General features: G+C 39.7%; 1 protein-coding gene across 3 annotated transcripts in view; it reads left to right on the forward strand.

The window, feature by feature from the left end:
- LOC111968520 (chemokine-like protein TAFA-1) overlaps positions 1–24,354 on the forward strand; it is a 280,927-nt gene extending 256,573 nt beyond the window's left edge. Inside the window, exons 4-6 of one of the 3 annotated variants that reach the window (XR_011480455.1) lie at positions 5,458–5,582; positions 8,110–8,200; positions 19,684–24,354. Coding sequence is in view for 1 of the 3 variants with exons in the window: in XM_023994176.2 (XP_023849944.1) it covers positions 5,458–5,582; positions 19,684–19,701 (143 nt within the window). In the remaining 2 variants the exon portion in view is untranslated. Of the gene's footprint in view, positions 1–5,457; positions 5,583–8,109; positions 8,201–9,263; positions 10,027–19,683 lie in introns of those variants that run through there. The other 2 variants (XR_011480454.1, XM_023994176.2) reach the window with 2 other exon arrangements.
- The last annotated feature ends 1,504 nt before the right edge of the window (positions 24,355–25,858 follow it).

The raw sequence follows: 25,858 nt of genomic DNA on the forward strand, positions 1-25,858 counted from the left end.
AGCCAAGACCTCAGAAAAAACATTGTATACCTCCACAAGTCTGGTTCATCCTTGGGAGCAATTTCCAAATGCCTGAAGGTGCCACGTTCATCTGTACAAACAAATGTACGCAAGTATAAACACCATGGGACCACGCAGCCGTCATACCGCTCAGGAAGGAGACGCGTTCTGTCTCCTAGAGATGATCGTACTTTGGTGCGAAAAGTGCAACTCAATCCCAGAACAACATCAGCAAACGACCTTGTGAAGATGCTTGAGGAAACAGGTACAAAGGTATCTATATCCACAGTAAAACGAGTCCTATATCGACATAACCTGAAAGGCTGCTCAGCAAGGAAGAAGCCACTGCTCCGAAACCGCCCAAAAGAGCCAGACTATGGTTTGCAACTGCACATGGGGACAAAGATCGTACTTTTTGGAGAAATGTCCTCTGGTCTGATGAAACAAAAATATAACTGTTTGGCCATAATGACCATTGTTATGTTTGTAGGAAAAAGGGGGAGGCTTGCAAGCCGAAAGAACACCATCCCAACCGTGAAGCATGGGGGTGGCAGCATCATGTTGTGGGGGTGCTTTGCTGCAGGAGGGACTGGTGCACTTCACAAAATAGATGGCATCATGAGGCAGGAAAATGATGTGGATACATTGAAGCAACATCTCAAGACATCAGTCAGGAAGTTAAAGCTTGGTCGTAAATGGGTCTTCCAAATGGACAATGATCGCAAGCATACTTCCAAAGTTGTGGCAAAATGGCTTAAGGACAACAAAGTCAAGGCATTGGAGTTGCCATCACACAGCCCTGACCTCAATCCTATAGAACCTGTCTCTTATACACATCTAGATGTGTATAAGAGACAGGTGTGCGAGTAAGGAGGCCTACAAACCTGACTCAGTTACACCAGCTCTGTCAGGAGGAATGGGCCAAAATTCACCCAACTTATTGTGGGAAGCTTGTGGAAGGCTACCCRAAACGTTTGACCCAAGTTAAACAATTTAAAGGCAATGCTACCAAATACTAATTGAGTGTATGTAAACTTCTGACCCACTGGGAATGTGATGAAAGAAATAAAAGATGAAATAAATCATTCTCTCTACTATTATTCTGACATTTCACATTCTTAAAATAAAGTAGTAATCCTAACTGACCTAAGACAGGGAATCGTTACTAGGATTAAATGTCAGGAATTGTGAAAAACTGAGTTTAAATGTATTTGGCTAAGGTGTATGTAAACTTTCAACTTCAACTGTATTTAGTCTAGCCCGCATTAATTACAAGTTTTAAATCAACCAGGGCTTTCTGTAAGGTAACAATGTCAGATTGCAGCTCTAACATAGCCTGGCCAACAGATAAATATTAACAGTTTAACATATATATAAATAGTAAAGAGAACAGGTTCCAGTACCAACCCATGCGGTACACATTTTGGAATATCCAGGAATCTAGACTTAACAACATCAGAGATCACAGAATAACATGGAAACAAATACAAAGATCACAGCATCTCAGAAAGACTGTGATAGATTGCAAGGTGAGATAATGTTTCCTCCCATCACACATGGTATTGCTGTGTCATTAAGATGGGATGCATATTCAGTGAAGCTAAGCGAGAGAGAGAGAGAGAGAGAGAGAGAGAGAGAGAGAAAAAGAGAGATGATGATGGATGAGGGTGTGGTAATTAATTACTCTATGTGGTGAACAGCCATGGGGGAGCATAGAGGTCAACGTGTGTTTGATTCGTGTGCGGAGGAAGTGAATGCTCTGCTAGCTCTGGTAGCTTCAGAGCACGGTTCGGCTGTCTTCAGGGAAAGCAGAGGATGGTAAGCCTGGGGATTGCTAATACTTCACTGAGCAGTCTCTATTAAGCCAATGCAGTCACTGTATGAGTCTGTTCTTCTCAGTGTATGAGAGAGTAGGCTACAGTTCAGCATGTTCTCGCTCCATCTGTATATTGCTACAGTGTGTACAATGATGCACAGGGACTTCACTGTATCCTGTGTTTTTTTAATAATAAGAAGTGCAAACGTGCTTACAGAGACTTGCTTCCCTGTAACTGTGGTTACGCCGACTGCAAGAAAAACTTTACCAAAAAAGGTGAAACAGGATGTGAATTTGAAAAACGAATATGTCTATCTTGACTCAGACATTTAACCTTCCAAATCTATCCAGTTAAAGAAAGAATAATGATGCCTTCTTGGCAGCTTGAAGTACATATAGTACAAGTAATTTTATGGGAGAAAATAAGCTCATGCAGGACAAATACCACACATACTCTGGCTCATTGCTTTCAATGGGAATAGAGGTTCTATATAAAAACATCTGTGACTGGGAACAGAAGCATCAAGACACATGGACGACGCAAAGTATATACTTTACTTTATAGGTTTGAATATATAGGTTTGAATAGACCAACAATAGGTACAGGCAAAAGCACACACATAAACACGCACACATCTTAGTGAGAAGATGAGAAAGTACCTTTGTTTTGTTTTGTCTAATAGCTAGAGGACGTATTTTGTAGATGTTAATGAGAGGCAATTACTTTTGATTAAAAATAAGATTACTGCCTCTTCATGCAATGTTGCTATATTAAAACAAAATAATGATTAATCATTGTTTGGGCAGACATTATTGTCAACAGTGAGTTTCATTTCAGAAACGGTACAAAATGCTTGGAGCGAGGAAGAATGAAAAAACAATCATTTAGAAATATGTACGGGTCTTATCACCAGACTGTTCGCTTGAGGACCTTTTCACCATATTGAAGGGCTGTATTTTCCCTCATTGTATTTGTGTCTGTGCCCGCGCCTGTGTGCCAATATTGTGTGTAGGGTTGCAAAGGGAAGGTTTATTACTGGATACCTTCAAAGTTTACCAGTAAACTACCAGAATTTTGGTATCTTTCAAGGATTTTATACACAGTACCAGTCAAAGTTTGAACAAATCTACTCATTCCTGGGTTTTTCATAATTTTACTATTTTCTACATTGGAGAATAATAGTGAAGACATCAAAACTACGAAATAACACATATGGAATCATGTAGTAACCAAAAAAGTGTTAAATAAATCAAAATATATTTTATATTTGAGATTCTTCAAAGTAGCTACCCCTTGCCTTGATGACAGCTTTGCACACTCTTGGCATTCTCTCAACSAGTTTCATGAGGTAGTCACCTGGAATGTCTTTCAATTAACAGGTGTGCCTTGTTAAAWGTTAATTTGTGGAATTTCTTTCCTTCTTAATGCGTTTTAGCCAATCAGTTGTGTTGTGACATGGTAGAAGTGGTATACAGAAGATAGTCCTATTTGGTAAAAGACCAAGTCCATAKTATGGCAAGAACAGCTCAAATAAGCAAAGAGAAATGACAGTCCATCATTACTTTAAGACATGAAGGTCAGTCAATGCGGAACATTTCAAGAACTTTGAAAGTTTCTTCAAGTGCAGTTGCAAAAAACATAAAGTGCTATGATGAAACTGGCTCTCATGAGGACCGCCACAGGAAAGGAAGACCCAGAGTTACATCTGCTGCAGAGGATAAGTTCATTAGAGTTACCAGCCTCAGAAATCGGCAATTAACTGCACCTCAGATTGCAGCCCAAATAAATGCTTCACAGTGTTCAATTAGCAGACACATCTCAACATCAACTGTTCAGAGGAGACTGCGAAAATCAGGCATTCATGTTTGAATTTCTGCAAAGAAACCACTACTAAAGGACACGAATAAGAAGAAGAGACTTGCTTGGGCCAAGAAACACGAGCAATGGACATTAGACCGGTGGAAATCTGTCCTTTGGTCTGATGAGTCCAAATTTGAGATTTTTGGTTCCAAACGCCGTGTCTTATGCATATAATTGACAGATTAGGATAGAAAACACTCTAAAGTTTCCAAAACTGTCAAAATATTGTCTGTGAGTATAACAGAACTGATTTTGCAGGCGAAAACCTGAGGAATCCAACCCGGAAGTGCCTTTTATTTGGAAAAATCCCTGTTYCRTTGCCTGCCCCTCCTCCATTTAAAGGGGTATCAACCAGATTCCTTTTCCAATGGCTTCCTCAGGCTGTGACCAGGCTTTAGACATAGTTTCAAGCTTTTATTTAGAAAAATGAGCGAGATTTATCAAAACGCGTCAGGTGTCCTTTGATTAGTTCATGYGCCCGAGAGTTGTAGCTCGACATTTTCTTTCTCYGTAGTATTGAATAGTTTACCGTCCGGTTGAAATATTATCGATTATGTATGTTAAAAACAACCTGMGGATTGATTATAAAAAACGTTTGACATGTTTCTACGAACATTACGGATACTTTTTGGAATTTTTGGTTTTCTGAACATAACGCGCAAAYCAAATGGCGTTTTTTGGTTATAAAACTAATCTTTATCGAACAAAAATAACATTTATTGTGTAACTGGGAGTCTCGTGAGTGCAAACATCCGAAGATCATCAAAGGTAAGCGATTAGTTTTATTGCTTTTCTGACTTTCGTGACCAAGCTAATTTGATACTAGCTGTTCTTACTGTTTTGTCTAGTGATTGATAAACTCACAAACGCTTGGATTGCTTTCGCTGTAAAGCATATTTTCAAGGTGGATAGGTGGATAGGTGGATTAACAACAAGCTAAGCTGTGTTTTGGTATATTTCACTTGTGATTTCATGATTATAAATATTTGTAGTATTTTTTTATTTATTTGGCGCTCTGCAATTCAGCGGTTGATTACGAAAATGATCCCGCTAAAGGGATCCGTGCGTCAAGAAGTTAAGAMTGTTGGGAAAGCATTCCAGGTGACTACCTCATGAAGCGGGTTGAGAGAATGCCAAAAGTGTGCAAAGCTGTCWTGTTATTTCATAGTGTTGATGTCTTCATTATTATTCTACAATGTAGAAAATAGTAAAAATACATTTAAAAACCCTTAAATGAGTAGATGTGTCCAAACTTTTGACTGGTACTGTATGTAAACATTCAACTTAGTGTATACCATTGGTGTTTAGTATGAGGGTATGAGGGTTAGTATGAGGGTTTCAGCATGAAATATCCTTTCAATATTTTTTACACACTATTTATTTGACTATGTCAGTATGTTTTTTCCTTCAATGTTTTGGCGTGAAAAACATTGATAGTTGGAAGAGAAAATAATGCCATTGTTGATTAGATGTTTTTTTCATTAATTAGGTAATTTCCTCTTGAATGATATGGTCTATCTACTAGAAACTCATGGACAAAATGGACAAGGATAGAAAAATGTATACTATATATGAATAAAATAAAATAAATATTCAAGTGTAAATTAACAAAGTTACGATACTGTAGATTGCCATAGATTTTCTGTTAMTTACCCAAATTACTGAAGATTATTTTAAACTACCAGTAGCTTAACAACCCTAATTGTGTGTGACTGTATCTGTGCGTGATGACAGGGTGAACTCAGCCTTCTCTCTCTATGTGTCTCTCTCCCGCCGGCAGCGTCCATTGTGATTGGGAAGTGGTGGTGTGAGATGGAGCCCTGTCTGGAGGGAGAGGAGTGTAAGACTCTGCCTGATAACTCTGGATGGATGTGCTCCTCTGGGAACAAGATCAAGACCACAAGGGTGAGACTCTGCACTGGCACTAGAGTCACTCACTCATACATTCACATGCACACAAACACACACACACACACACACTGAACACAGCACATACAAGTTACTCTCACAATGGCTATAGATTTTGATAGATAAGCTATGTGAATCTGTTATTTAAGTGAGACGTGGTGAGGAGGCCTCACTTAACTACAACCTTTAGAAAATAACAACCTCTCAGGCGGTAACTAGAACCTGAGTGACCATAGTTGGACAAGACACTTCTGATGGAAATGATTTAGTACATCTACTGATATACTGTGGTAGGATCTCATCTGCTGTCCCATTACTCTAATTTGGGTAATCGTCTCCTGTTATTTGATATAAAATACATAGATTTTCAAACTCAAACAGAAATAAAGCATGCACTAGACACATGACATACACTACATTACCAAAAGTATCTGGACACCTGCTCGTCGAACATCTCATTCCAAAATCATAGGCATTACWATGGAGTTGTTCCCCCCTTTGCTGCTATAACAGCCTCCACTCTTCTGGGGAAGCTTTYCACTAGATGTTGGAACATTGGTGCGTGGACTTGCTTCCATTCAGCCACAAAAGCATTAGTGAGGTCGGGCACTGATGTTGGGTGATTAAGCCTGGCTCCCAGTCGGCATTCCAATTCATCCCAAAGGTGTTCGATGGGGTTGTGGTCAGGGCTCTGTGCAGGCCAGTCAAGTTCTTCCACAACGATCTCCACAAACAATTTCGCTTTGTGCACGGGAGCATTGTCATTCTGAAACAGGACAGGGCCTTTCCCAAACTGTTGCCATAAAGTTGGAAGCACAGAATCGTTTAGAATRTCATTGTATGTTATAGCGTTAAGATTTCCCTAACTAAGCGGCCTAGCCCGAACCATAAAAAAACAGCCCCATTCTTCCTCCTACACCAAACTTTAAACCTGGCACTATGCATTGGGGCAGGTAGTGTTCTCCTGGCATGTGCCAAACCCAGATTCGTCCATCGGACTGCCAGATGGTGAAGCATGATTCATCACTCCAGAGAACGTGTTTCCACTGCTCCAGAGTCCAATGGCAGCRAGCTCTACACCACTCCAGCCGTCGCGTAGCACTGCGCATGGTGATCAGATGAGTTTTACACGCTACACACTTCAGCACTTGGCTGTCCCGTTTTGTGAGCTTGTGTGGGCTACCATTTCACAGCTGAGTCGTTGTTGCTCCTAGACATTTCCACTTCACAATAACAGCACTTACAGTTGACTGGGGCAGCTCTAGCAGGGCAGACATTTGACAAACTGACTTGTTGGAAAGTTGGCATCCTATGACGGTGCTACGTTGAAAGTCACTGAGCTCTTCAAGGCCAATCTACTGCCAATGTTTGTATATGGAGATTGCATGGCTGTGTGCTCAATTTTATACACCTGTCAGCAACGGGGSTGGCTGAAATAGCCAAATCTACTCATTTGAAAGGGTGTCCACATACTTTTGTRTTTTTTTTGTTTCTTTGTCGTGAGGTGGGTTTTTAAACTGTAAGCACTTATGACCTGTGCCAGAAAAGTGTAAGCAAGGCAGTGAGAAACATCCTGTTTTTGCCTGAGGGTTAATCTCTTTAGAAAGATAAACTTAGCTAAGAGCAAGTATATTTCCACTGCCAGGTAGTTTGTAAAAAACAAGATGAAAAATCCACCATAAGAAATGAAAATAATAAAAGGTATAATGTCCCTGAAGCAAGCCCATCTAACACTCCATGACAGGTTGATCGCCAGATTTGGATTCATTCGATTGACTCCCCAGACCGAGTGCTGCCTCCCCCTTCTCTTAGTGATTCGTAACCATGACTTTGAATAGAAACAGAGACTAATGTGATTGTAGTGAAAGGAACAGCCAGGGAAGGTTAGACCACACAGAGCTTTTCAAGGTTGTTCCGCATGCTTATACAGTACACAGTCTATACTACTTTACTATTCCAAGCCCCCATCCTAAAAGTGAAAAGAAGTTGACCGGATGGTACGATTTTGCCAGCCTGTCAAGGTAAGCGCTCTGATACAGTACAAAGCCAACTTTAAGAATGCATCTCTGAATGCATTCTTTGGACAAAAAAGTGAAAAGTGTTTCATAAGTTTTATGTAAGAATTTAGAATATTTCCTAAATCAGTGGTTCACAAACCTCTCCTTGGGGACCCCCAGGCGTTCCATGTATTTGATCAATTCCAGAGCTAGCACACCTGATTCAACTTGTGAACTAATCATCAAGGTGAATCAGGTGAGTATGTGAATCAGGTGAGCTGGTTCAGGGCTACAACAACATTGTGAAATGTCTGGGGGTCCSCGAGGAGAAGTTTGAGAACCGCTCTCCTAAATAATCTTCATAGGAATCAATGACTATGTGCAGTACTGAGAAGTGATCTAAACTCATATCAGTGAATATGAGTGGATCCTGTTTTGTACATTAGGGTAAGAAAGGCAAAGTCTCTACTAAAGRTTTTACTCCTAAATATACACGTCAACATTTTCTCTTGACCCTCTCTTTGCAGAACACTGCGCCATACTCACCTTTTTAGCTCTGGAAGCAAAATGCAGAGGATGCTTCAACAGAAACTGAGCTGCATTCTTGCCTCTGTAAAGGTTAGTCTCTCTCCAGCTTTTCTTCATGCGCACTTCACTTCAAACACAACTATGGGAGTGGGACTGACTGACTCATGTTCACTGATTTCTCATTAACCCACATACTCAGGGAAAATAATCAAGTGTGTGTGTTTACATGCTGTGCATGAGTAGGCAGGCTTGACAAAAATACTCTGCACTCTCCCTCCCACTCAAGACTGCAAATTACAGTATAACACATGCAACAATTGCAACACACGTAATCAAAATCATGTTTGTCAACAAATAAAAAAATATCTAGAAATAAAAAGACATGCATTGCCGGCTGTCAACACAAACACATGCATGCAAACACACACACAAACACAGACACAGAGACACAGAGACACAGAGACACAGAGACACAGAGACACAGGTCCAGCCCTGACCACTTTCTGTCGTGGTCGGATAAGTGTATAATAGTAGGACCAGTCCCTCTCTCTCGTCCATTCACTCATTTTGTTTCATGTCCTGTTTTGCTACTGGGCACTGTGTGAATTAGATTACAGTGCATAGTCCTAGTCTGCCATCCCCAATCTGATGTGTTGATTTTGGACATGACTGCACGTGTGTGTGCGTGCGTGCGTTTGTTTGTGTGTGTGTTTGTATGCGTGCACATGTGTTTTCTTGGGCTCTTGTTGTGTGGGTTCTTATCATCAGGCTGCTTTATGTCCTGATCTGCCTCTGATGGGGGGGCAGCTATCAGTGGACAGCATAGATAATAGACAACATAAAGGGTTTTATTCTCTCTCTGCATTTCTCTGGTTTAATCAAGATCTTTCATTCTTTCTGCATTGAGGGTAGATAACCTCATCTGTATTTGTTCTGTTACACACCAGTAAATCCTTTTTTTATTTTCACTTCACCTGCAGGGTTTAATTTTTCTCTTAACAGTCTCAGTGAAATGCAATCAGGCACACATACACACCAACTCATACAAATAAATACATCAGCTTACATTTTTTTAATTGGCATGAAAGTAAGACGCTGCCAAAGTGAGTGTCTGATACCCTTGTTTTTTGTCTTTTTTCTTTCTGTCTTTCAGAGAGGGAGCCCTGCTTGCCTGTTCTGTATCAGCAGCAGACAAGGCAGGCCTTTTGTTTGAGGAAGTCACAGTGAAGGGAAGTGGGGAGGGACCCCACCAAACACAAGCCCAGCATAGAGCCACATTACCCGCTCCACTGGCTAAATAGATCAATCCATTTCTGCTCCCACCATACAATTATGTTAAGGGAGAGAGCAAAAGAAAGTGAAATGAGAAATCTCATCATTCTGCCTACCTGCCCCTTTTGTTAAAATGATCTAGTTATTTGAAGCCTTCAATATTATCAAGAATCCCTACCAGACCAGATAGCCTTAGATTATGATATTGATATAAGTCTATTAGCCCAGGACTTTGGGAGTTTCCTAGCTGTTGCCTCAGTATTCAGATTCAGTATTTACATTGCTGTTTCAAGAGCCACATGTTGTCTATTAGAAGTAACAGAAGGCACCTTTTCGAGCCAGTCACAAACAGCAGCAGGATATATCCCATCTGGGAGGCTTGATCAGAGCAAAGTTACCTGCCAGCAGATGCATCACCATCAAATGTGTTGAATAAGGGAAATCATAAAAGAATCAATCGAAAACACTCCACACAAGAAATGATCATCACCAAGCACTCATGTTTTCCACTTCCCATATTTGTTTGGTAACACTTTACATGAACTATCCATCCACATGGTTCATGTAATGTGAACGGTACTACTTTCTTCTACTATTTTGTTCTATACCCATTGTCAATGTCACATTAAATTGATCTTGATATATGTTGTTGTCTGGAGTTTTCTGTTCCGTCAGGGTGTTTCATTGCTTTTCGAAGAAGTTGCTCTGCAAATGGAGTAGAAGTGTTCAGCACTTAACGAAAAACAGGAGAGAGAATGTCTAAATTATTTTGCTAAGGCAATTGTCCTTGGCTCTTTTTACTTACTGAGGTCTGAGTAAATTGCATTTTAATGTGGCTAGTAAATTAGAATGCAGAGGGCTTAGTTTCTAACAGAAAAAAGGCAATAGTTTGAAAATCCTTCTCCAATCCATCCCTACCTGCTGCTGCTCTGCTCATTTCCACAGAAGGGGACGGAACAGACGACAGCTGAAATGACAGCATTTGCATATAGTTTCCTGTGTTGAGTGTAACAAACCTCTGTGGGATTCAGTCTGTCTCTCTTCTGTCTCTCTGTGGGAGAAGCAGACGTAATGGCAACCTGCTTCTGCGCTGGTTATTTTAGAGGTCACTTTCTGCTGGAACACGGCAACATTTTGCCATTCGTTGGTTGATAGAGATGATACAGATGCAAATGCTGGACCTACTAGGGCTTAACGATTAGCTTTCTGACAAGAGGGGCTAGTTCTGTACAGAAGGAAGAGAGAGAGAACACATGGTACGTTCTACACTCTAATGGGTTCCTCGGCTGTCCCCATAGGAGAACCCTTTTTTGTTCCAGGTAGAGCTCTTTTTTGTTCCAGGTAGAATCCCCTGTAGAAGCCAAAGGGGTTAATTCTACTTGCAACCAAAAAGGGTTCTTCAGAGTGTTCTCCAATTGAGACAGCCGAAGAAGCCTTTTTAAGGTTCTAGATAGCATTTTTTTTCCTGAGTGGTAAAGAGAAAAGAGAGTCAAACTACCTTTGAATGGACATGATCGAGTCGTCATGGTACAGTAAGTCAGGCTTTCCTGTATGGCCTTTATGGTTGTGAAAAGTATATCACTCCAAACTTTGAAAAAAGGTGGCATTAATCTTGAAAATGTTGGATGTCATCACAATATCATACCATGTTAGTGAACCATACAAACTATGGCAAGAAAGTTCTTTGAGTAGGAGAGTTGGGTGAACAGATAGTAGATGAGCACAGGACCACTTACAGTACAACAGCAGGTGTATCTCACTGATCATCCCTAAAGCCAAAACCTCATTTGGACGCCTTTCCTTCCAGTTCTCTGCTGCCTGCGACTGGAACGAATTGCAAAAATCTCTGAAGTTGGAGACTTTTATCTCCCTCAACAACTTTAAAAATCTGCTATCCGAGCAGCTAACCGATCGCTGCAGCTGTACATAGTCCATCTGTAAACTACCCACCCAATTTACCTACCTCACCCCCCATACTGCTTTTATTTATTTGCTTTTCTGCTCTTTTGCACACCAGTATCTCTTCTTGCACATGATCATCTGATGATTTATCACTCCAGTGTTAATCTGCTAAATTGTAATTATTCGATTTATTGCCTACCTCATGCCGTTTGCACACATTGTATATAGATTCTCTTTTTTTTTCTACCATGTTATTGACTTGTTTATTGTTTACTCCATGTGTAACTCTGTGTTGTCTGTTCACACTGCTATGCTTTATCTTGGCCAGGTCGCAGTTGCAAATGAGAACTTGTTCTCAACTAGCCTACCTGGTTAAATAAAGGTGAAATAAATAAATATAAATAAAAAAATWAAAAATGAGCAGTCTGACCTGTGAGAGAGAAAAGTTATCAACCTCCACATCATTTCACCATCCACTCCCTCTATCTCCAAATTACCACACAGACCTGTCAGTATGAGCTGTGCCCAGGGGCCCAAGGGGTCCCCCAGGGTCCTGTGCCTTGTCTCAATCACACACACAGCTGGCTGCCACTAGTAGAGACCGGTGAATGGAATTGTTAGTGTGAGCAGTATGAGGGAGAAACCAGAGCCACTGGGTTTGGGTTTTGAACTAGCCCCACAATGTGCAGGGTACCCTAATCTCTGTCTTAATTTCTGGTTCTTACACAAGATTTAGGAAAACACCAGAGAGCGTCACAGTTTTAATGAGATAGATTGCTGTGAATGTTGTTTTGTAAATTAGCATTTGAGGAAATACCAAATATAATATCAAATTTAAGAGACTATTATACTGTATTATACTGTATATTGAGGCACACTGTCAACCTTAGAAAACATGGTGTGGGTATAACCAAGAAAAGACAAAAGGCATGCAGTAAGTAAAGTTTGTGTAGTCTATTTCATGAATGTATTGAGAACCTTGTTCAGCCTTGGGACTGAAAAGCCAAGTCTTCAATAGCTGTCTGAGGCCTGCACAATGTGCCATTGAAATCCAGCCAGATTCACTACTGACACTAAATAAGAGTTGTTGAACTAAAATCAAAAGGAAGACGGTCAGGCATATATCCCTTTTAGCAGAACCAGTCCTTTCACTGGGCTCAGACAGACAGACTGAAATCCTGAGAGGTGATTGGCTGGTTCTGTTAGAGGAAGCACAGGCTGTTCCAGGACATTGATCGTGGGCAAAGCAGTGTGAAATAACAGGGCAAAATATACCACAGTGATGTTACCCAGAGCAGACATACACACAATGGAAACACACCAAGGTTTTTTGCACTGAAACTCTGCTATCCTTTGGATGAGAATGTACCTCAGTTTCAATGTTGTTTACTCTCACAAAATCTGTCTGTTTTTTAGCAGTAACCAACACAATCTTACACTCAATTTGTGCAAATGTGTACAAAAAGTAGTTCAGCAGATTTTGTGCATTTTTGTTTGGCTTAAAAAATACAGACATTTTTGTGCGACTTCATTCACAGGAAAACACATTTATTTGGGGAAAACTTCGGAAACAACCTTTTGCTCTAATAAAGTTATTAGAGTAATGCATGATGGGCAATGGTGTCCTACACTGACACATTTATTTATTTATATAACAAAATGCAAATGCGTTAACAACCCAATATTGTTAATCAACCAGGTTGTCACCAAAATAATGAKAATATAATAGTAGCCTTACATTGTTTTGTTTTTTATTAATGCCAATACTGTTTTCTATGCTTGTTTTCACTTAATACTTTGGGATACTGGTTCACTTGTAGTCAGAAAGGCCCTTTTTCCATGTAGGCAACAGTAGGCCTACACGATTTTCTTCATTTCACATTTCATGGAGCCAACATTACACAATTTTCTTCATAATGCTTTTAATACAAGGCTTCACTTTTTTTGTGTACATTACATCATTTCTTTCAAAATGCATTTTGTACAAGGCTATGTGGAATTTTATTAGAGTTGCCAGATTGGTGAAAAAAAATGGTGGTATTGATCGGGGAATGGGGATACATTTTTATAATGGTAAATTATAATACACACCATAATACACACACACGCACAGAAACCCTTATACACATATACACACACTCTGTTTGTACTCATGTTATAGCCAACTCTTGACTTTTGTATGAATTATTTCTAATAAAATATTTGTATATAGTATATAAGATAATGTATTCATTATCTTTAAACTTGTTAAATGTTTGTAGTTTGCATGTTTCAGTAATGATTAACATGGTTAAATAGTCATAAATGTCTGCTTGATTTAGCTTTTGGTATATTTGGCATTTTTATACATATTCTGTATTTCCACTGAAGAAACAATAATTAATCAACACACTACTGTAAATAAATGGACACTAACTGTTATACAATGGAAATTGCTCGCCGTAAATAAATGGACACTAACTGTTATACAATGGAAATTGCTCTCCGTAAATAAATGGACACTAACTGTTATACAATGGAAATTGCTCTCCGTAAATAAATGTTGAGAAATGCTCATCCTGAAGCCATTTGGCTATGGGTTTCACATAATAATGATACAAGTTATATCACCTTCAAAAGGGTTTATTAACAACCTCTGTGATATAAGATGTTTGGAATAGTGGCATAGGAGAGTCTGAAATTAATTAAATACCCTAACCATAAGCTATGTTCAATGTCAACTGCAATTTCCTGTGAGAAATGTTCAGTCTGAAGCCATTCGGCTATGGGTTTCACAGCCCTATAATAATGATACAAGTTATATCACCTTAAGGGTTTATTTACAACCTCTGGGGTATACGTTATGTAGGAGAGTCTGACATATAACCCCTAACTTGAGTTAAGTCTTCGCCAGTGAGAACCAAGAGGGGCCTAGCTTCGTCCTTTATGACTGGGAAAGGCCTTGATTCTAGATAAAAAATTATTCCTATTACTGGTTTACATCCTAAAAAAGAATAGTTGTGTTTTTTTGCTTAACACACTTACATTATTTGTCTACCCATGTGATGTGGGTCATTGTCAGGTTATTTTATATTTAAGCTTCAGTAACAAAAGAACACTATGGTTGTAATAACACTTTAAACAGGTCGTTTGTAAATGTGTAGAATGTGTTTGTTTTGGGTCCACACTGGTMAGTTAACTTATGTAAAATAGACAGTCACAGAGGATTTTCTTCTGAATAACTGGTCAGAACATAGCACTTTCCATTCAGCTTCAGGCAACTTTGATGTAAGGCATGATCACACCTGTAGTGATCACTTCTATCTGTCATGCCCATTGTTGCTTATCCATTGTTCACGAGATATATCAATGTAATTACACCCAACACAATGTTGAAAAACAGAATGCTTCCCACCACTAGATCATATATATATTTTTTTTGTTTCACCTTTATTTAACCAGGTAGGCCAGTTGAGAACAAGTTCTCATTTACAATTGCGACCTGGCCAAGATAAAGCAAAGCAGTTCGACACATACAACAACACAGAGTTACACATGGAGTAAAACAAGCATACAGTCAATAATACAGTAGAAAAATACATCCATATACAATGTGAGCAAATGAGGTGAGATAAGGGAGGTAAAGGCAAAAAAGGCCATGGTGGCAAGGTAAATACAATATAGCAAGTAAAACACTGGAATGGTAGATTTGCAGTGGAAGAATGTGCAAAGTAGAAATAGAAATAATGGGGTGCAAAGGAGCAAAATAAACAAATAAATAAATACAGTAGGGGAAGAGGTAGTTGTTTGGGCTAAATTATGGATGGGCTATGTACAGGTGCAGTAATCTGTGAGCTGCTCTGACAGCTGGTGCTTAAAGCTAGTGAGGGAGATAAGCGTTTCCAGTTTCAGAGATTTTTGTAGTTCGTTCCAGTCATTGGCAGCAGAGAACTGGAAGGAGAGGCGGCCAAAGAAGGAATTGGCTTTGGGGGTAACCAGAGAGCTATACCTGCTGGAGCGCATGCTACAGGTGGGTGCTGCTATGGTGACCAGCGAGCTGACATAAGGAGGCACTATACCTAGCAGGGTCTTGTAGATGACCTGGAGCCAGTGGGTTTGGCGACGAGTATGAGGCGAGGGCCAGCCAACGAGAGCATACAGGTCGCAGTGGTGGGTAGTATATGGAGCTTTGGTGACAAAACTGATGGCACTGTGATAGACTGCATCCAATTTATTGAGTAGGGTATTGGAGGTTATTTTGTAAATGACATAGCCGAAGTCGAGGATCGGTAGGTTGGTCAGTTTTACGAGGGTATGTTTGGCAGCATGAGTGAAGGATGCTTTGTTGCGAAATAGGAAGCCAATTCTAGATTTAACTTTGGATTGGAGATGTTTGATGTGAGTCTGGAAGGAGAGTTTACAGTCTAACCAGACACCTAGGTATTTGTAGTTGTCCACATATTCTAAGTCAGAACCGTCCAGAGTAGTGATGCTGGACGGGCGGGCAGGTGCAGGCAGCGATCGGTTGAAGAGCATACATTTAGTTTTACTTGTATTTAAGAGCAGTTGGAGGCCACGGAAGGAGAGTTGTAATGGCATTGAAGCTATAACTAGACGTGAGCTGGACGTGATCCCAACACTGCCACCAGTGTAGCCAAAGAAATAGAAAGCTGCAACAGGGACTCTAACCAGGGTTCATATGTGGCAAAGTGAGCTCCAACGGCCGTTGCCATGAAATCCTAGTAAGCCAACAATGCTGGCATATGCCTTGTTACAATAGCCTAAGTACATAACATGATTGACACGACCATAAAAATTATAATGAAACAGCCTTGGAAGTGCCATAAGTGTAAGCCAACATAATTAACTATTTTACTTGAACCTATTTAACTGTATTGATATTACTTAATTGATCATATTCCAGACTCTTTATAGTTGCAAATACCATGCAGTTGCATTTATTTATGAATTAATTTCCCATCATGAATAAATGGTTACAATATTTTTCATACAGATTGTAAATGTAAGGGTGGTGGTGTTGCTGTAAATGTAAAAGACAAGTTCTCGGTGGTCGTTCTGACTTCTGTTACTAAACCTAAGCAATTTGAATATCTGTCTTTGAACCTAAAGCTTGGCTCATCTTTAAATATTGTTGTATCTTTCTGTTATACACCTCCATCTGCTACTGTTGGCTCTCTGGATTGTATTTTCAAATTGTTATCACAGAATGTCAATTCTGAGTTTGTCCTGATGGGTGATCTTAATCAAGACTGGCTAACATCTAGCTCTGATCAACTTAAAATGCTGTGCAATACCTACAATCTCACTCAGATTGTCAACAGTGTAACTAGGTTGAATATAAAATATCCTCTGAAATCCTCTTTGATTGATTTGATCTTAACCAATACTCCTCATCGTTTTAATGCTTCTGGTATTTTTGCAAATGACATAAGTGATCACTGTGCTATTGCCTGTGTGAGATATGGTAAAATTCCTAAGAAATCTCCATGTGTTTTTACGAAAAGAAACTGGAAGCGGTTTGATATTCAAGTTTTTTTACATGATGTGTCTAGCATTGAATGGAATAGAGATGGAATTGCCTTTTCTTACTTCCACAACGCATTCCAGGATGTATGCAATAGGCATGCCCCTTTTAAAAAATTCAGGGTTAAGGGCAGAGAGAAACCTTGGTTTACTAAGGAACTTACAAAAATCATAAGGGAACGAAATTCTATGTGGCCTAAAGCAAGAGGGACTGGTTTGGCAGATGATTGGATGGCTTTTAAACGTCTTCGAAATATGGGTGTGGCTATGATCCGTAAATTGAAAGCATACCACTACCTGCAATCTACTTAAATAATCCATCCAAATTTTGGCAAGTAGTGAAAGGTTTGGAGTGCAGAAAAGATACACAGCTTCCTAAACAATTGTTGGTCGACACACAGATTGTAACTGAGAGAACCTCGATTCTGAAAGCCTTGAACCAGCATTTTTTAGATGCAGGCAGTTTATTTGAAAAAAGGTCAAAGGTATAATTGAGCCCCCTATAAATTTACCTGACACCCCTGTGCACTCCTTCACCAGGTTCTCCTTTTCATCCTTCTCTGTTTCAGAAGTGTGTAAAGCCCTGAAAGAAATTGATTTWAAAAAATCCCCTGGCCCTGATGAACTAGACCCCCGCCTCCTACACCTAGCCACAGACATCATTGCTCCCCCCTTAAGATGTATTTTTAACCTTACGCTTGATGTTAAGGAAATCCCCAAGTTATGAAAATCTGCTTTTGTACTGCCTCTCCTGAAAGGTGGAGATCCCTCGCTACTTGACAACTATCAACCCATATCAAAATTGTCTGTACTGTCAAAGGTACTGGAGTCCTTAGTTAGTAGGCAGCTAAAGACCTACTTCCAAGAAAACAACATCTTAAATGGAATGTAATCAGGTTTTAGGTCTGGACACAGCACTGTTTCAGCAACATTGAAGGCATTAAATGATATCCACTGTGCTCTTGATAAGAAGTTACATTGTGTGTCTGTTTTTATAGATTTGTCGAAGGCTTTTGACACCGTGGACCATGCTGTGTTAGTGCAAAGGTTAAAATGTTGTGGAATTACTGGTCATGCTCTAGATTGGTTTATAAATTACCTATCAAATCGTACACAATGTGTAATGGCGGATGGTTGTAAATCTGAGTCCATAGAGGTGTGCTCAGGTGTCCCGCAAGGTTCTATTTTGGGCCCACTGTTGTTCATTTTGTATATCAACAACATTGATGTTTCTTATTGAAACAGCGGATGTTCATTTTTATGCAGATGATACTGTTCTTTATTCAAGTGGTAGTAGTTTATCTTTAGCTTTTGAAAATGCCCAAAGAGCATTTAACATCATACAACAGAATCTGTATGATTTAAAGTTGATTCTAAATTCGGGTAAAACAAAATGCATGGTATTTTCAAATGCCAGGCATGTTAAAAACCATGTCATTGCTACATTGGCTGGACATACTATAGAGCAAGTTAAAGTGTACAAATATTTGGGTGTGTGGGTTGATGATAAGCTGAGCTTCACTGTGCATGTAGAGAACTTGATAAGGAAGCTCAAGCTGAAAATAGGATTTTATTACCGGCATAAGGCTTGTTTTTTTTTTTTGAGGCTAGGAAGGAGCTGGTACGATGTACATTACTGTCGTTTTTAGATTTTAGTGATGTTATATATATGCAGGCCTCAGCCACTACCCTGAGAGCACTTGATTCAGTGTATCATGCAGCTCTCAGGTTCATTACAAATCAGAAACGTCTAACACATCATTGTGATCTCTACAGCGCTGTTGGCTGGTCGTCATTGACCTTGCGTAGGCTTAAACACTGGTATACACTGATTTATAAGGCCATATTGGGTAAAATGCCATTTTATCGCTTCTTTTTTAGTCAGGTCAGTAAATAAATATCAATTACGGTCCCATTCTGATTTGCTTCTAACAGTACCAAAAATTAGAACAGGTCATGGTAGAAATAGTTTTAGTTGCTWAGCACCGTGGTCCTGGAATTCTCTCCTGAACATTTTAAAATGTGATGATCTAGTTTCGTTGGTGGAGTTTAAACACTTGATCGATGTATATATCATAGAAGAGTGTAATTGTTTTTAGGCCAGCTGTTTTTAGTCAAGGTGTTTGTGTTTTTAATGTAATATGTAATTGTTGTACTGTATGTGTGTTTATAATTTTGTTTAATGTTGTGTTAGTGTATGTAAGTTGTTTTGTCTGAAACGTTGTTCCCCCTGCTGCTATTGGACCAGTTCTCTCTTGGAAAAGAGATATTATCTCAATGAGAAAAAACCTATATAAATAAAGGTAAAATTTAAAAATTACAAAATTAAAATGTAGCACCATTCCCCAATCAAATACCTTCGTTGATACAAAAAAAAAAGACAAATACAGCTTTTGATTCCAATCTAGCAAMCTTCATAACATCCGACATAGCACCAGTATCCCAAAGTATTAAGTGAAAACAAGCATAGAAAACAACATTGGGACTAGTAAAAAATTAAATAAGGCTATGTAAGAATAAATCAATGTGGGACACAATTACATTTTTTCCTATGAATGAAGTCGCACAAAAATGTGTGTCTTTTCCTACGAGTTAAGTCGCACAATTTTTTTTATAGTCTCACACGAATTAAACCACACAAAAATGCACGAAATTTGCTGAAACACTTTTTGTACATATTTACACGAACTGAGTGTGAGATTGTGTGTTGCAATAACAGCAGAGGAGAGGTGAGAGAGACGGGCTGTACAAAGCCTCTCAGTTCAAAAGACATGTGGAATGGAGAAATTCATCTGGGTGTAATCCTCACACGTTTGTATGCCTGTGTTCTATCTAAGTGTATGTGTTTCTCTTCTCCTCTTCCCTGTGTGTTTCAGATTCATCCTAGGACCTAACAAAGAGTTCCCTCGCAGGCTCCCAGCCAGGATCCCCTCCCTCCAAATGGACTAAAACCATTACATCAGCGACGACTGACTGGATTACCTGTGACCGCAAAAAGGATATCCTCTGAAATAAAACAGCTTTGCTAGCGTGGTGCCAAGGATTTTAGACCAGACTAATCCCCTTTTTGATCAATGAGCCTCACATCGGTGAGACTCCACAACAACAACCATGGCCAATTTCCCACATGCTCTTTTTTTCTCCCCTTCAAAACGAAAACAGCTTAGCCGGGGTTATTTAGATGTTGTAAAAACGTTATTTGAAAACACTAACGCCTCCCGGAAGGTAAACTGGATGATCCTCACTGAGACTCAGTGCTACTGAGCAGGGGATCCTACAGGATCAGTGGCACATTGGAGGGACATTATGTGGGGATTGCTTTTACCTATTTCATCATCCTTGTCAACGGCATCCATCTTAGAAGCGACATCTCAGCATGCCAGCTTTCCTGTGACTGTGTGGAGCCTGGGCAGTGACCCTGACTGCTGTTCACTCTGCCTACGCAACGCAATGCCGCAGGAACAACAACGAGCGCTGAGTAAACAGACACTGAGAGGTCACAGGGGTCAACCCGGGGGCCCACAGTCACTGTCCATGATTGACATATCAGTCAGAAGTCTTCTTTGTTGGCATGCTCTATGTAATTCATTGGAGCTTTTTCTTTGTACGTAAGATGCTTTGTGTATATATACATATATAAATACAGTACATATAAAAAGAGTATGTGGGCTCCCTTATACAGTGAACAAAATATTCTGCACGGAGATCCTTTTGTGGGATTCTTCATTTCTGTCCCTGATTATGAAGTACAGTGAATTCCTAGTCAAAGGTAGTGGTTGAATCTCCTCTCTGTGTATAGGACTGTTTGCAGTGTTTGCTTGTATTGAGAATCTCTGGAATAGCCTTACAGGATCATCATGAGAAAGTGTTGGTCTTATTCACCATTCTGCGATGTACTTGGAGGATAGGAATCTCTTTAGCTTCTGTAAAGATGATAAAAACACTGTACAGAACTGTCTAACAAAACAAACTATAATCAACAGCGACCCACGTCCTCTTTTCTGTGCTAAATTAGAGATAACAGTGCAACTGGGCCCAGTATCTGAGAGTTAACGCCTGTTCTTATTTCATTTCCTGTGTCTGCTATGGAGAATGAGTGTGGACTTGGCTGTCAATCAATTAAATGTATTTATAAAGCCCTTTTTACATCAGCCGATGTCACAAAGTGCTATACAGAAACCCAGCCTAAAACCCCAAACAGCAAGCAATGCAGATGTATAAGGTGAGCCTAGTGGTTAGACCGTTGGGCCAGTAACCGAAAGGTTGCTAGATAAAATCCCCAAACTGACAAGGTAAAAATCTGTTGTTCTGCCCCTGAACAAGGCAGTTAACCCACTGTCCCTATGCCGTCATTGTAAATAAGAATTTGTTCTTAACTGACTTGCCTAGTTAAATAAATAAAGGTTAAATAAAAAAATAAAAAGAAGCATGGTGGCTAGGAAGAAACCTAGAGAGGAACCAGGCTCTGAGGGGTGGCCAGTCCTCTTCTGGCTGTGCCAGGTGGAGATTATAACAGCACATGACCAAGATGTTCAAACGTTCATAGATGACCAGCAGGGTTGTTGTGTGTAGATTCCACACTGACACAGTTGGCAGGTTTCCATTGACCCAGGTTTATCTGACAAAAGCAATGTCTCTCAAAAAATCATTGCAACATTTGTAATGGCAGATGTAGGATTTTCTAAAGATCAAATACATTTTTATCAGTTCGACAGTTTCCTTACTGCAACAATTGATGATGGAAACTGTGTTTTTTGAATAAAATATGATTGCTGAATAATTTTGAAGGTACGCGGGACACGTGATGTTATCGTGTAACTATTAAACTTCACTCCACATTTAATTGTAAATGCCTACTGCTTGCAAAATCCATTTATTCAACTAGAAAAAGAATGTTTCTTTGCAAGACAAAGATTGTCTTGACTTTCAAGAATGCCTGAATTGCTTTACATTGCAATTTGAAGTTTCACCATCAAATAGTTTCAGGTCTCTACTAGGCCTACATGACTACAATGGCACAGACTGTGGCGATAAGTAGGCACCAGAATTATTAGAATATGGCAAATATTAGTCAATTCTTGCATTCTATTCATGCTGGCTTTTGCGGGCTACCTGCTGTAACGTCATTACGTCCAGCTGTTTTTTTCGACATGGCAGTAGACTGGAAACGCACTGTGGCATGCAATTGTCGCATCTACAGTACTTTCTATGCGAACATTCTAAATGTAGACAAAAATTCACTGGACAAGTTAAGGGAAACCTAGCTATTGAAAGCCTTTCCAATGGAGATATTGAAAAAGACATTGAGAAAGTATTAGCCACATTCGACAGACATGCAATACCCCAATTAGATATACATACTACCTTATCAGAATTAAAACAATTTCCTATACTGAATTGCCTGTCTCATTTTCCAAAAGATTTACTGTTTTAATGTAGATTTTTTTTTCTTAATATGTGGTGCGTACATTCATAAGTTCCTTTAAGTTCCATCTATATTATGAACAGATATGTACTCTACCATTCGTCTGAGTGAACAACACGTCAACAACACCAGTCATGACTGGTGGAAATATGCATACAAACAGACATGCTCACACACGCACACACACACAAATTCATCTCTGATTGTTCATTTACAAAACTCCCTTTGTGCCAAAGAGAATTTATCAAAATAGCACATTCAATAAATGTATGCAATTAGAATATCTTTCCAGGGAAAGTACCTGATGATTTTTTATATCAACTCCTCCCCGCTCCACCAGCTATATCTGTTGATGCAGCGTTGTCTGATCGCCCTACAGACACACTTGTATATATTAGTCATTTAGAAATGCATCTTTTTTTGTGCCATTTGGTTCCTCACTGAACAGTCACAGAAGGTATTAAACCGAGAGACACATCAATCTCCCTGCGGTATTGCCAGAATCACACAGTCGGATRCAGATGTAGGATCTTAATTTGAACCAGTTTGCTACAGCAGGAAAATAATCCTGCAGAACCAGGAAATTTGAAATATTATGTGGATTATAATTAATGAAAACATTTTGTTGGGGTTGATATATTTTGCATTAGGGCAAATCAAGTCTGACATTTTGAAGTGAAAATTACGAACATTAGAACCCTTTTTAAACCTTGAATACACTACAAGTTTGCATTTCCTGATGTGCAGTAAAATTCCCAACAGAGAGAGATCCAGAGAGAGAGAGGGAATGTGTGTTTTCTTCCTCAATGAGCCGTTCCCATTCCCCTCTTTGTTTGTTTCATATCTAATAGGATTCGGAGCGTCCCGTAGTCTCACTGTGTCTGTACAGAACAACAGGACTGAGCGTGTGTATGGCAGTGTGTGTGTAGAGAGAGGAGCGAGAGAATCCAGTTTATACATTTTATGAAAAAAAGATATGGCACTGTGAAGATTATCCTTAAATGTATGAGGATGGACAAATCAATGTTTTGTTTCTCTCCGTGTTTATGCTGGTTCTAAAGTAGATTGTGTTTAATGGGTGCTCTGGGATGTGCTGGAAGAGAAGTAGAGATACCGTTCATTCTTCCCTCCCTTTTATTCACTCCACTCCTTCTTAGGTGGAGTAGATCAGAACACACCCTGCATAGATAACAGACCCCTCTCCGCATTATTATGACTATTTCACAGGAGACACATTGGTAACCCTTTGTTTCCATTTGTAGGTGCTCTATAGACTATCAGTAACATTTCAACTATCTACTAACACTAGCTCTAACCCTAACCTTAACCCGTCTCCTAACCCTAACCCTAAACTTAACCTTTACCCTAACTCTTACTCTAAACCTTACCCTATCCCTAACTGTAACCTTAACAAGCAGTTGCTTATCAACAGATTGTTTGTTGATAGTATGACAGATGGAAAATCCGGACTATCCAAATAAAATGTGACCMACACATCAATCACCAGCACATCAATCTCTCAGCACAGAGATGATCGAACACTACACTGGTTAATCAAGTGTTCAATGGGATGGATTGAAGTCTTTCAACACAACTTCCATTAACTTTCTACAGGTACAACAACAACTACTATGGTTGGCTATATCTGGTAAATCCACTTTCTATCAGACTGTAACTCATGAGTTCAATGATTCATGAGTTCACTCTGTGGAAGGTAGTCTTGAGTTCAGTGTCTTCAAAGCCTGTAAGGTAGTCCTTAATGTACTGTATAACCACAGTAATAGGCACCATGACTCATCCCAAATGTCAGCTTTCCACTGATCTCTTCCGGACACAGACATCTAAAGGCCCCCAAACATAATTAATAACCTCAAACTTCTTCTTAATGATAGCTGTTCAGTGGCTGACACGTCCAACTTTGATGCCTAGTTATTAGCCCAGATCCATTTGTTGAGGAAATTACACCGGAGAAAGGAAGCGGCCACAGTATAGTAGATTTTGAGTTCTTTATCAAAGAGCAGCAAATGTGAAATGGGCCATTATTATTATAGCAGGAGTGTCAGCACAGCTGTCATGACTAAGCTACTGTAGTGTAGAACAGAGAGCTGAAGTCTTTATTCACTCCAACAGGAAATTGCAGTCAACTTGATGTATGAACAAAAACCTTTGAATAATTGTGAAGATGTAAATGTAGTTACATTAGTCTATGATTGGTAGTATGTGTGTTGATATTTTGCTATAAAACGTAATTATCCCTTATATAGATTAAAATCAAATCAAATCCAATTTTATTTGTCACATGTGCCGAATAAAACACCTTACAGTGAAATGCTTACTTACAAGCCCTTAACCAACAATGCAGTTTTAAGAAAATACAAAAAAAAAATTAAGTAAGAGATAAGAACAACAAATAATTAAAGAGCCGCATGTTCTTAATGTCGTCGTTCATTCACGACTTGGTGAAGCATAAAATATTACAGTTTTTAATGTCCCGTTGGTAGGATATACATGCCTTCAGTTCATTCATTCATTCTAGCGATTGAACATTAGCTAGCAGAATGGAGGGCAAGGGCAGATTAACCACTCGTCGCCTGGTCCTCACAAGGCACCCTGATCTTTGCCTCGAAATCTACGTTTCCTTCTCCAGCGAATCACGGGGATCGGAGCCTGGTCGGGTGTCAACAGTATATCCCTCGCAGTCGACTCTGATGTTTGGAAGCTCTTTTCGGTCATAGGAGACGGTAGCAGCAACATTACGTACAAAACAAATTACGAACAACACGGAAAAACAAACAAAATAGCATGATTGGTTGAGGGCCGCTAAGACGGCAGCCCTACCCACCGGGCCATCACTAACCCCGACGGCTCATTCTGTATAATGGACTTCTCAGAATTCTTCAGAAACTATTCAGACCACTTTACTTTTCCACATTTTGTTAGGTTACAGCCTTATTCTAAAATGTATTAAATTGTTTTTTCCCCCTAATCAATCTACTCACATTACTCCATAATGACAAAGCAAAAGCAAATTTTTWGAAATATTTGCAAATTTGCTAAAATTAAACACAGATATCACATTTACATAGGTATTCAGACCCTTTACTCAGTACTTTGTTGAAGTACCTTTGGCAGCAATTACAGCCTCGAGTCTTCTTGGGAATGACGCTACAAGCTTGGAACACCTGTATTTGGGGAGTTTCTCCTATTCTTCTCTGCAGATCCTTTCAAGCTCTGTCAGGTTGAATGGGAAGCATTGCTGCACAGCTATTTTCAGGTCTCTCCAGAGATGTTCCATCGGGTTCAAGTCCRGGCTTTGGCTGGGCCGCTCAAGGAAATTCAGAGACTTGTCCTGAAGCCACTCATGCGTTGTCTTGGCTGTGTACTTAGGGTCTTTGTCCTGTTGGAAGTTGAACCTTTGCCCCAGTCTGAGGTCCTGAGCGCTCTGGAGCATGTTGTCATCAAGGAGCTCTCTGTACTTTGCTCCGTTCYTCTTTGCCTCGATCCGGACTAGTCTCCCAGTCCCTGCCGCTGAAAAACACCCCACAGTATGATGATGCCACCACCATGCTTCACCGTAGGGATGGTGCCAGGTTTCCTCTAGACGTGACGCTTAGCATTCAGGCCAG

The sequence above is a fragment of the Salvelinus sp. IW2-2015 genome, linkage group LG1 (genome assembly GCF_002910315.2).
Source record: "Salvelinus sp. IW2-2015 linkage group LG1, ASM291031v2, whole genome shotgun sequence".
Taxonomy (NCBI): Eukaryota; Metazoa; Chordata; class Actinopteri; order Salmoniformes; family Salmonidae; genus Salvelinus; species Salvelinus sp. IW2-2015.